The 13300-nt window shown below is 36.9% G+C and overlaps 1 protein-coding gene across 1 annotated transcript in view; it reads left to right on the forward strand.

Moving 5' to 3' along the window:
- LIPJ (lipase family member J) overlaps nucleotides 1-12668 on the forward strand; it is a 54208-nt gene extending 41540 nt beyond the window's left edge. The window contains exons 11-16 of the mRNA XM_082339471.1: nucleotides 492-601; nucleotides 4515-4651; nucleotides 6445-6591; nucleotides 7589-7660; nucleotides 8070-8141; nucleotides 10943-12668. Of these exons, the coding sequence (XP_082195597.1) occupies nucleotides 492-601; nucleotides 4515-4651; nucleotides 6445-6591; nucleotides 7589-7660; nucleotides 8070-8141; nucleotides 10943-11179 (775 nt within the window). The 3' untranslated portion in view covers nucleotides 11180-12668. The remainder of the gene's footprint in view (nucleotides 1-491; nucleotides 602-4514; nucleotides 4652-6444; nucleotides 6592-7588; nucleotides 7661-8069; nucleotides 8142-10942) is intronic.
- Nucleotides 12669-13300: the final 632 nt, after the last annotated feature.

Genomic DNA, 13300 nt, shown 5'->3' on the forward strand with positions numbered 1-13300 from the left:
GGGCCAGATCAGGCCAGGCTGAGTAGGTCTTGGTGAAGGCCTTGGAGTTCATTCTAAGTGTAATGAGAAGCTTCTGGAAAGTTTTCAACAGGGGAGTGGCATAGCCTGTTCTCATTTTCAAAAGGTTATTCTGGCTGATTTGTAAACAATAAAATAGAGCATCTGTTCATATTACATGGCAGTGGAACACAACATACAAATGATGATTAAATCTGACATTCAGGTTCAAGGGTAGAAGTATTCCCCAGCTACAGCTACTATTGTGTTTGGGTTAAATTGCAGCTGTAATGCTGTGCTTCAGAAATGATGTCAGCTGTTTATGAGATGCCACCCCAAAGAGCCCCTGACACTCACTAATAGTCTATAAGCAGCAATGCTTAGAGAATCTAGTTTTCTATTTCTCAAAGGAAACCTTAGCTGAAATAGGTTTGACTTAGAGAAAGTATAGCAAGGAAATATATTCAATTTTATTCTGTCTTTTTTTCTTGCAGCTTCGATGAAATGGCTACATATGACCTTCCATCCACAATCAACTTCATTTTAAATAAAACTGGACAGAAGAAGCTACACTATGTTGGCCATTCCCAGGGCACCACCATTGGTAGGTAACAGCAGTTAGCAGGTAGTTTAGTTCATATAGACCCCTTCCCAGTGGTTATGCAGACATGCTGGTCATCATGCTAATTGCTTTTCATTCATTATATAATGTCTACAGCAACCCAATGATACAAGACCATTATTATTCCTATTGTATATATAATGAAATTAAGAGCAGGTAAATAAATAGTTCGTGTAAGGTAACACAGTTATTACAAATAGGGTAGCTCAGATACCAGGTCAGGAACCAATGCTCTGAAACTTTGTACCACACAGGCTCTGGTCTAAGTTTATTCCATTCACTCAACCATATTTATGGAGCACCTATAATATATCCTAAGAATACAGCAAAAATTAAATAGTTTAAAATCTCTGTCTTCCTACTACTTTTACTCTAGCAGGAGAAGGTAGAGAAAATAATAAAAATACAAAAGTAAAATATATACTACACTAGATAATGATAATACTATGAAGAGAAAAATAAATCAGGGGGTCAGATTAGGGAGCATCAGAGGGGTACACAGCAATTTTATACCAGGAACACCACCAAATACTTTCTAAGTAAACATGAAGGAAGTCAGTGAGCCAAGCTCATACCTGGAAGACTGATATTCCAGGAAGAGGGAACAGATAGCACAAAAGATCTGATGCTACAGCACACGCAGCACATTCAAGGAACAGCAATGGGGCTGTTCATTGTGTGGATGAATCAGATTGAGAGAGACAGAGATGAGTTGGGTGGGAGTGGTGAGGAGGGCCGACTATTCAGGGCTTTTGGGGCTGTTGTAGGGATTTTTGCTTTCGCTCTGAGTGAAAAGGAAGCCATAGAAAAGTTTGAGTAGAGGAGTTACATGATCTGACATGTTAACAGGATCCTTCCAGTTGTTGAAGGAAAACAGGGCTGGAGCAGAGAAAGCAGTCACTGAACTCTTACTGTAACCCAGGGGAGAGATGATAGTGACCTAGAAGAGGGGGTGGTAAAGATACCTGGTTAGGTTCTAGACGTATTTCATATATATATAGAAAGAGAGGGGGGGGGGGGGAACCAGCAGAATTTGCTTATATAATGGATATGGAGTGTAAGAGAAAGAGGAGTCAAGGATGACACCAAGATTTATGGCCAGAGCACGGAGATGATGGAGATGCCATTAGCGAAGACGAGGGAGACAGTAAGAACAGCTGAGGTGGTGGGGAGAGCAGGGGCTCAGTTCTGGACCCAAGTGTTAGGTGCTATTGGAGATCCAAGTGGAACGTCAAGCAATCAACTGTAGATACAAATCTGGAGTTTAGGAGGGAAGATGGGGCTGAGAATACAAAATGTGAATCATCAGTACATGAGACAGGATGCAATAACCAAAGAATTGAGCTCAGACAGAAAAGAGGAGGGGTCCAAGCACGAAGGCCTGGGCCACAATTGATTTGGGAGATGAGGACGAATCAAGTGAATAAACTGGAAAATAATGGTGACTGTGGCGTAAGGGAAGCCAGTAATGTCTAGTGTTCTGGAAGACAAGTAGAGAAAGTGTTATTAGGAAAATACTGCAGTCAACTGTGGAAGAGGCTTTGATCAATCATGTGAAATGAAGTCTGAGAACTGACCATTGGTTCTGGCAACCTAGAAGCTATAAGGGAACCTTTCTAACAGCAACTTTGGTGGAATGTTTGGGACAAAAGCATAATCAAGGAAATTTAAGCGACCATGAGAGAAACTGTAAAGGGAAGAGAAAGGATGAAAGCAGAAGGGGGAATAGGGGATTATATGGGAGAAATAATGGTGTATTTTTTATGCTGATCCTCACTGTTAGCCAGTGACATTACTTCCTACTACAATTCTAAGCAATCTGAATGTCCATATATGGACATATTCAGGAAAGTGGATGAAATAGTTGGTAGAAGCCTGTGGAAGTTCTCTTCCCACTGCTTGTTCATCCTAAAGCATGGATCCCACTGGTAGAATTTTAGACAGAAAAAAGGGTCAGTGAGGAAGAGCTTCCCAATGTTTCTGTCATTGTGTAATATATTATGGGCCCAAGGAGATGAGGATTTGTGCTTTTTTTTTTTTAAATAAAAGCACTTTTAGAGGAAAGGGCAAAAAAGCAGGACTAGGCAGAGGGAGAAGTTGAGCAGTGATGCAGTCCCCAGAAGTCCTCAGCCAGCTCTGTATGAGATGGCTCTTCAGAGTCTTCATCAGTGGGACTAGCTGACTGGCCCTTTACCCACTTGTTGACCAGTCATTCAATGCAGGATGACCCAGGAAGGGACCTTGGGTTCTCTTGAGCAAATGCAAAATCAAAAGTCTCCCTGAAGCTTCAGCTGAATAAATGCCTTGGACTCGAAGAGAAATCAGGGCAATGAAGAACAGCAACAAAACACATGGTTAACCATGGATTCAAATTCTTTGTTAAAAAGTGAGAAATGTTCTAGATTCCTAAAATTTACTCCTTTAGTTTCCAAAACTATCCAAACTTTAACCCTTCTGGATGGAAATCTACCTCAACTTATGACCAATGCCCATGCTTTTTAAAATAGAACATGTTGAACATAGCTTAACTTTTTTTCAATGATATAGGGCTATACAATGATTGCATTTAGCTGAAATGCAACAATTTCCTTCGGAGTTATTGCTATCAATAGAACTGCTTGTCCTGACACAAAATAACTCCAACCTACAAGTCTCTTGAGTATTTAAATTTTGCACTCCTTTCATTTGAACTTCTTTTCATTCTTCTTTCTCACCATTGGAGAGTCTGTCATTATGTCACCATACTCATAAATTTCGGGAAATTTTTTCTGCCTTCTAATTTACATCTTCCAATCAATCTGGTGTGTACTTGAAAGTTAGATAAGTATCCTTGATAGAATTGTGTCTAAAGTGGGATTAAGTTTATTCTGAGAAGTCACCTGTCCTGACCTTATATGGACCCATGGACACCCACTCAGGCTCCTTGCGTGTGATTCTTGCTTACTCTGGGTGATCTTTTGGCTGATATCTGCAGAGTTAGGCAACCAGATAAAGAATCCCTTAATAAACAGAGTGCTCTTGGAAAGACCATTCTTCCTCCACTGGGATCAGGCTGGATATTATGTAACTGAGGCCGTTGTATAAATCGGAAAAATTTTGTTTCAGGACATTATTGAGTCTCGTCGATATGTCATTATTAACAGTAGGGAGAGATTGTCCTATGTAATTCAACTGTAAAGAATTTAAGTTGATAATTCTTTGATTAGAACCCAGTCTATTTATATGCTACTGTTCATGAAAACAATTAAAAGCAGACGGGCTGAGAATGTTTATTGTATATAGATGTTGGAATTATCTCGGCTTCTCATTTGTCAAGCATTTACTATGTGACTAGTTCCTGGTAAATACTTTACATGATTCACCTCAAGTACTTCCTAAACAACCCAAGGAAGCATTCATTATTACATGCATTTTTAGATGAGGAAACTAAGGCTCTTAGAGTTTAGGTGACTTTTCCAATATCACAAAGCTAATAAATCGCAGAACCAGGTTTCAAACTCTGTTTGGACATATTTCAAATTTGTGCTTTAACCTTTCCACTCATATACCCTACTCATATTAAATGTTAATTATCTCATTGTTATGAGATTAGATAATTTTAAACTGAACCAAACCTGTTGTAATATAAATTATAACATTTTTGTTACCACATGATTATTCTAAAGTTGGCCTATTTTCTAAAGTCAGATGAAAGAGTTTATTATAACTATCAAAAAGTTCTACCCTCATGTTCCTAGAGAGAATCTATGAAAGTAAAACAAATATACTAAAATCTGATCATTTTGTCGATTTCAGGTTGTCCCAGATGGCACCCCTAGTAAGTCCAAAGTAATGTCACACTTGTAAAGCACACATGCACACACACACCTTTTCACATTTTCTTGTTCTTTTTCAGGTTTTATCGCTTTTTCTACCAATCCCACGCTGGCTCAAAAAATCAAAGCCTTCTATGCATTAGCCCCAGTTGCCACGGTGAAGTATACCAAAAGCCAGTTGAACAAACTTGCACTCATTCCTCCCTTCCTCTTCAAGGTATGTGATTCCCTTTAACTGGGTCTAAGATATTAAATTGTTTGTGGATTTCAAAGTGATGGAAAGAGAACAAACACCTGGTGGACAATCATGTTTATATTCAAGGATGGAAATTAACATGTTTATATTATTTCTTGAATAGCACTGACCATGGTTGAATCCCCATTATAGTTTATGAGATCCCCACCGATTTCTTTATTCTCAATTACTTTGTGTGGATTAGCAATGCCTGGGAGAGTTTTTGCTCCTTCCATGGATGTTTCTTTACCAAGCACCCACACAGGTCTTCAAGGCTGTGATTCCCCCCCAAGACCAGGGAAAGGGAAATAAAAGCAAAAGAGTCAAATGAGAAGCTTAAACCACCTGGTCCAAGAAAAGTGGGAAGAAGGATAGGAAAGAAAAGGAAGGGAAGCGAAAAAGAGAGAGAGGGGGAAGATAGCAATGGTGAAGTGAGGCAAGGACTTGGAGACCCCTTATCATATACCCTTGGCTTTCCAAACTTTTTCCTTAGAGCTCCTTCCTCTTTAAATGAGGATTTCATAGGGCAGTAGCATAGATTTCAAGAAACTGTAAATATTATGGAGGCATACACGGTAGGGAATTAATAATCTTTCCTTTTTCCAATGTTTAATCACTGACTTCTCCCACCCACCGAAACCAACCATACACACACATACACAGTCTCCTTTAGGAGAACAGTTTACCTCAGGCTACAAAACTTAATGATGCCATTTTCTTCTGTGGTTGAGTGCTATTCTTTTTTTTTTTTCCACTCAATTAACACGCATGCCTAAAATCTAAGAGATTTTACCTACAGACCAACTACATTTGTAAAGCTTTTACTCAAAATGTAAAATTGAGTGATGACCCTGAGTATGTTTACAGGTTGCATTGATGCAGAACTTGTTTGTTTCTTACTCATATTCAGATTTTCTGACAGGCAATGTAGAGAGAGGTTTTTAAAAAAGCATTAGACCTTAGGTCAGAGGCTTGAGGCTTAGATCAAGATTCTAGCTGTAATCCAGTTCTCACTAGACCAAGATCCTGGCTATTCATTAGCCTTATGTTCTCACGTATAAAATGGGGATAACAGGGTACAAACTACCAGTTATAGAATAAGTAAGTCACATGGATATAATGTATAGCACAAGGAATAGAGTTAATACTTTATAATAACTTTGTATGGGGTATAATTTTGAAAATATGGAGTCTCTATGTTGTACACCTGAAACTAACATAATATTGTACGTCAACTATACTTCAATAAAAAATAAATTAAATAAAATGGGGATAACAAAGTGTCTACTTATTTTAAGAACAATTAGGGTGTGTCCTTTCAATTTTTAAACTACCAAGCCTCTTTGTCTTCTTAAAGGTTTTGCTGAAAATATGGCTTGGAAGTCACCATTTCCCCTCCTGATTTATTTATTTATTTATTTATTGCTGAGATCACACATCTTGGCACTTTATTATGATATTCTACCATGTTGTTTTATGAGTTTATTCCCTAACTCCTATGACCCCAACTAGACTGTAACTCTGTGTCTTATACTTCTCAGCAGCCAGTGCAGTTCTCAATGCAGCAATTAATACTCAATACTCATACCTGCCCTGTCCATTCCATATCTTTATTGTGGGGATTCAATGAGAGAGAGTATTTAAACCTCTTAAGACAACATATAGAAGTATGAAAATATAATGTCTATTCCCATTTGTACCAGTAAACAAGACAAATTAATGTCTTTTCTGCAGCTTGTTATTTGCAAATCTTTAATGATGCTTTTATTTTTCAGATTCTATTTGGTAACAAAATGTTCTACCCACACAATTTTTTTGAAAGTTTTATTGGTGCTGAAGTGTGCTCCCATGAGATACTGGATATCCTTTGTAGGAATGCCTTGTTTGCCATTACTGGATTTGACAATAAAAACTTGAACATGGTTTGTATGCATTGAAATTTCTATTCTGAATATTTTGAGCAACCCTCATGATTACTTGTCTCATCATCACTTAGGAATGGTACTTTATTAGAACCAGGAGTCACTTCAGAATTCTGTCCATGATATGCAGATAAGCCCAAGAGAAATCACAAGTCATTGCTCCCAGTTTTGTTGCCTCCACATTTCTTCCATCACCTCACTGTGCCCTGAAGTAAACAGCTTGCAGGAAAAACAAAACAAAACAAAAAACTCCCTACTCACTTCTGATCACCTGAATAATTGGTATGACATTTAAATTCTGTGAGGGGAGGCATTGAACCAAGTTGTCAGGTTCCTCTGTAGGAAAAATATGTCTAGATATTGAATAAATATTACTTTAAATATTTTTAATGCTGATAGTCATCTCCATAAACTTTCTAAAACTTATTTCAGAGCAACTATTTATGTAAGATCTTGTCCACACTCTTTACCTTCTATTTCATTTGCTTTGCACCAAGTGGATGTTTAAAAGCACATATGACAAAACGCAGTATCAGAAAATAGTTAAGAATATGGATTCAGGGTAAAAGCCTAAATTCAAATCCTATCTTTGCAGCGCACTTGAACTCCTCCATCTTGATTTCCTTATCCATGAAAAGAGTTGTTGTGAAGATTAAATGAGCTAACATATGTAAAGTATATAGAACATAGTACAAAACAATGCTCATAGTATATCATGTTTTGCTCGTAGAATATCATGTTTTGCTACTAATAGTATTATACACTGACAACTATTCTCCCTCAAAATTGTTTAGTTTAGTTATATACCCTCGAAATTAGCTCATATAATCACAGTTTGCAAGCCATAAATTGATGTACACCTTTTTTGCTCATATCCTGCCAGTAATGCTGCCCATAAAACTTGATCTGGATCAGAAAAAGTTAAGTCTTAGATGTTTGTGAGAAACTGAACATACATCTAAGTGCGCATGTGTGTGCTTGTGTGTTTGCTTTCTAGAGTCGCTTAGATGTGTATCTAACACATAATCCAGCAGGAACTTCAGTTCAAAACGCCCTCCACTGGAGTCAGGTATCATTTCAAGCTGCTAAAACTTTTTTTGTGGGCCTAAACCATTAACAATTTACCTAAAGCACAGTCTTAAAATGTTCTGTCAAATGCTTCTAAAAGGGAATTTTTCTGGCACGTGACTACCAGATGAAAATATCTATCAATCCATGTGAATGAAAATCCTACAAAAAACAGGTGCTTTGGGTAACAAGAAATAAATGATGATTATGACTTGAAATTATTTCAAGCAAAGCTGCATTTAAACTTGAATAAATTGTTGTGGAGGATTAATAGTCTATTTTTGGAATGAGAAAAAAATTTTAAATAATATTTAAATTAAAAGTAAACTACTTGGAAAAGTTGGCATTTTATTATTTACATAGCCAAGTGACTTTTTAATTTCCTTGTGTCTTTAATTTCTCTACATTAGGCTGTTAAGTCTGGGAAATTCCAAGGTTTTGACTGGGGAACCCCAACTCAGAACCTACTGCATTATAACCAGGTAAGCATCTTAAGTTGAGGTTATTTGCATTTTGAAAGACAAAGATATAAAAAGTTAAAGATGAAATTACGATAACTTTGCAGGTATTTTCCAAAGGAATGTTGTTGCCTAGACCTAGCCTTAAGGAAATTATAAAGTAGATGACTCTATCCTTTGAGTCTTTTTGTCATGTGGAACATCACACTGGTCTCTAATTCTTCCACTGAGCCTTCACGCTCCAGTGTCTGTGCTCATTCAAGCTGCCCTCAAAGTACCACACCACTGCAGTGAGAACCTTCTAGATCTTATCACCCCTCACTGCATTAGACAGATCTGCCCTATATCCCAGACCCCTGGCATGCTGTCTTCTCCTTTCCAAAGTGCAACTAACTGTTATAATAAACCAATAACTCCTTTTTTTTTTTTTTGGCTGCTCCGCGAGGCTTACCAGATCTTAGTTCCCTGACCAGGGATCAAACCCAGGCTCTTGGCAGTGACAGTGCAGAGTCCTAACCACAGGACCGCCAGGGAATTCCCCAAACCAATAACTCTAACTGTTCATGGGATAGAGCTGGAATCTCTGGTCTTCTTGAACAATTTCCTATCCTTTGTTGATGGCCAGAGAAGTTTTCTCACCATATTCCCAGACATAAAAGAAGGATGGTATGCTTGCAGTTCAAGGCTGGAAATATTTTTCAGCAGACAAGAGCCTTGTATGCAGGTAGATATATTGAGCATTCCTCCTACTTGTAGTACAAAGAAGCCAGGCTTTGGAGTCCATCGTACCTGAGGTTAATATGAGTTGAGACAATAACTTTTCATCTCTCCACCCAGACTCAGGGAGTTATTGACAGTAATTAATGGGTAATGTCAGCTCAGGATAAACTCTCAAATTGTCACAGGCTAATTTTGAATGAGAGAAGTATTCGGTGTTTTTTTGGTAATTCTTTCCCCTTTTACTTCACCCCACATCCAATTTTTACATCCAAGTAGTAACAACCCTATTAATTTTCATCTGCTTCAATGACTCAATATCTACCAGGGATTTATATCTTTTCACTACAATGTCTTTTGTGTGAAAAAGATGGCCCAGCCTCCTCGTTTTTACATCTCTGATGTCTTTAAAGAGGTTTTCTGAACACAATCAGATCAAACATTTGTTGTAAAGACTTTTCCCCCCAGCCATCACAACCTCAAACCCCCCAGACACAGACTCTATCTTTCTACTGGGCTCTAATAACAGTAATCAGAGACTCTGTTTTGAAGGGCCAAGTGGGGTGTGAAACACCTACTCCCAATTCCATTCTCCCTTCAACCAAGCCAAACTCAGGATGGTTTCAACTGACTGAGGGAGTGACACTAATTTAAGAGCCAGAAGCTAGGTTCTGGAAAACACTTTGAAGAGTGGAATATGAGTAAAGAAAAGTAGGTTTATTCTTATGGATATTCTCCACAATTTTCCCTTTTCTTCAACATATAAAAGAATATAGTAAAGTATTAAAGTACTATGAAAAATTGCATATAATAAAATATTTTTCTTTGGTGAATTGGCTATTACATAAGGATAAAGAAAATATTCGTATGTTGGATTAGAATTCTTGAGAATATCATCTTTAAAAACTAACAAAATTCTCTGTGAACAGTGGGAAAATTAGCGGTGATTCTCTTATCCCCTTGGCCTGCTTTATGAATCTCTTTAAAATCTATATGTGAATGGAGATTTTGTAGAAATAGGAAATGGGGCTACTGATAGATTTTCTCAGAATTTGAACACATATTTAGTAAAATCAGGCAAGTATTTAACAAATACAGCTCCTTAAACGAAATGATTACCTATGGAATGACTATGCTGGGAGGCCATACAAAGCCAAAATAAATGACTCAGGACATTTTGAGTAACTATTTGTGTAGAAACTATCTATCACAGTTAAAATTCAGTCAGATTCACTTCCTTCAGCTTGAGTCGAAATCTAAGTTTTTACTTTGTAAGAATTATTATCTAAAGCCCGCCTATTCAAAGCATGGTCCAAGACCAGTAGCCTCAGCATCGTCTGGGAATGCAGAATCTAGGCTCTGCCTCCAGATATACTGGATCACATTCTTCATTTTATTAAGATCCCCTAGTGATTCACAGGGCCTTTAGAATTTGAGAAGCACTGATTTAAAACATTGCATCCACATTCCTCTGTGGATAAAGGTAACTCTGAGCAATAATTGTTAAGATTTACTTATGAAACTGGGTCATGCCACTTGTGACAACATGGATGGACCTTGAGGATATTATACTAAATGAAATAAGTTAGACACAGACAGATAAATATTGTATGATCTCACTTACATGTGGAATCTAAAAAATTAAAAAATTAAAAAACCTCATAGATACGGAAAACAGATTGGTGGTTGCCAGAGGCATGGGCAAAATGGGTAAAGGTGGTCAAAAAGTATGAACTTCCAGTTATAGAATAAGTATGACCTGGAGATGTAATGTACAGCATGGTGACTATAGTTAATAATACCGTACTGTATATTTGAAAGTTGCCAAGAGAGTATATCTTAAAAGCTCTCATTACAAATATATATATAAAAAAACTACATGTGCTGGTAGATGTTAACTAGATTTATTATGGTCATCATTTCACAATGTATACATGTATGGAATCATTGTAGTGCACCTGCAACTAGTATAATGCTATATATCAATTATATCTCAATTTTAAAAAAACTAGGTTAGTTAATGATATCTAATCTACCCACTGAATAAGTATTGAGTTTCAAGTGCAGTTACTTATAAAAACTCTGATTCTTTTCCTCTTGTGTTTTAGGCCACACCTCCCAACTACAATTTGACAGCCATGGATGTGCCAATTGCAGTATGGAGCGGTGACAATGACCTGTTGGCTGACCCTCAGGATGTTGATCTTTTGCTTCCAAACCTGTCTAATCTCATTTACTACAAGGAAATTCCTACTTACAATCACTTGGACTTTATCTGGGCAATGGATGCACCTCAAGAAGTTTACAATGAAATCATTTCTATGATGGCAGAAGATAAAAAGTAGTGCTGGATTTAAAGAATTATTCATTTACTTTTCCCAAAATAATTTCTTCTCTTCCACATAGTTTTCTGTACTGTTTTAAATGCAATGTTTCTTTCTGTAATTCTGACTTTCAAAATACATTAGCATCAACAAACTTTTCATTGGTCATTTTTAATTGAAAAGAATTTTTTTTAATTAGATTATTTTCACTTGAAAATTTATCTAGAAACTCTTGAGAGAACACAGTCTTGGGGAAGTGAAACTTCTCTTCCAATCCTCCCATTCAGTTTATCTTCTAAACTCCAGGTAGATAATGAGCCATGAATCATGGGTGTTGCCAAAAGACAGTCTTGGGGTTGAGTATTGATATCTTGTATGCACACTTGAGATTGAGTAAATTGTTTTCTTTCTATTGTCTATTGTTGCTAAAGCTCAGTCTCTCCATCCGTGCTATGGGGATATCACTTGCTCTTTTGCTTGTTAAACTCCATGAAAAGGCAAATTAGACTGTAAATTGAATTGAGGTCAGCTCACTTTCCCTTTCTAGGGAGAAAAGAACAAGGGTAGCTTAGGAAGCAACAGGCAACCCCCAGTTCAGGAAGGTGGGAGGTAAAGGATTTCTTAACCTCAACATTATTGACATTTTTGGACAGATAATTTTTTTATTGTCCTGGATGTTATAGGGTATTTAGCATCATCCCTGGCTTCTACTTACCAGATGCCTTGAGTACGCACACCCCCCAAGCTGTGCCTCATATATACCTCTTAACTTGCACCATCATATTGTTGCTCACATTCCCCTCCAAAATTCTTTATTTATTTTGGGTTTACAAGTATGTATCCATGCTCTGTGCATAACTCATAGGAAGACCAATATATCTGAACAGAGAACTGTGTCGTAATCTCAAGCCTACTAGATATAATATGATTCACATTTTTAAAAGTCAAGATATTCTAAAATTAAAAGATGCCTAAGCATTACCTAGTTTAACCCCATCATTTTCCAAGTGAGGATATTAAAGTTCATAAAGGTTGAGCACCTTAATAAAGGATGTACAGCTGGCATTGTTAAAATCCACACATTCTAGCCCAAGTACTCTTCTTTTTCTGCTGCACAAAGCTGATGTACATAGCTCTGTTGTACTTTCAACTTAAATATTTCTAGAGTTATCTGAGGAAGGAAATGGGGTGAGGTGGTGCTGAGGTTTTTATAAAGCATTATTCAGAGTAATACTGGATATCTGAGTTCCTAGGCTCTACACAGATATCTAGTATGAGAAAAATGCCAGTTGAATATGAGCTTTCTCTGCTAGCATGAAAGAAAGTAGAAGTAGCTAGATAGATGTTAGAATGAGAAAGAAGGAATAGAGGTGAGAAGAAAAGTAAAGAATGGAAAATATTAGAAGGTATTGACATATATACACTAATATGTATAAAATGGATAACTAATAAGAACCTGCTGTATAAAAAAATAAATAAAATAAAATTCAAAAAAAAAAGAAAAAAAGAAGGTACAGGAAGGGATTTGTGCTTTCAGGTGCAAGCCTCATCCTCATCTGCTTTGCTGTGTCTCAGTTGGTCATTGTTATAGCCCTACTCAAAGAGATCAGATTGCAAAAGCCATATATAATCTTAGCCAAACAGGAAAAAATATTTAAGGCATACAAGGAGGATGCCACTCTAGAATTTCCTTTTGAAAATAGCACTTAGGAAAGCAAATTAAAATATAGATGAGATGAAATGTCTGCTTAAATAACCCACCCTAAGTAGTTTTCAGATGGGTTGCTCATAATAGCAGTGAATCCAAGACCTCATCAAGGATATTAAATTATAGCTGAAATAAACTGTAAAGCAAGTCAAGGCATCATAACAAGGAGATGTCATAGTAAGTTCTACAGTAAGTATTGATCTATGTTTCAACCTCAAAGGGTTGTTGTGAGGATTTCCATATTCATTTTGAACGACTATGTATTGAATGGCTACTCTGTGCCAGAGAGTTTAATATAATTAGTGCATGATTCATGATAGCACTCAACCAATATGACCCATTATTACTTTTATAGCTCCAAGGCACTATCTATTAAGTTAATTTTGTTGTTCTTACATACCAGACAATCTTAGCTTCAAGCTAGACTAACCTAC

Source organism: Balaenoptera borealis, assembly GCF_965194805.1.
Source record: "Balaenoptera borealis genome assembly, chromosome: 10".
NCBI lineage: Eukaryota > Metazoa > Chordata > Mammalia > Artiodactyla > Balaenopteridae > Balaenoptera > Balaenoptera borealis.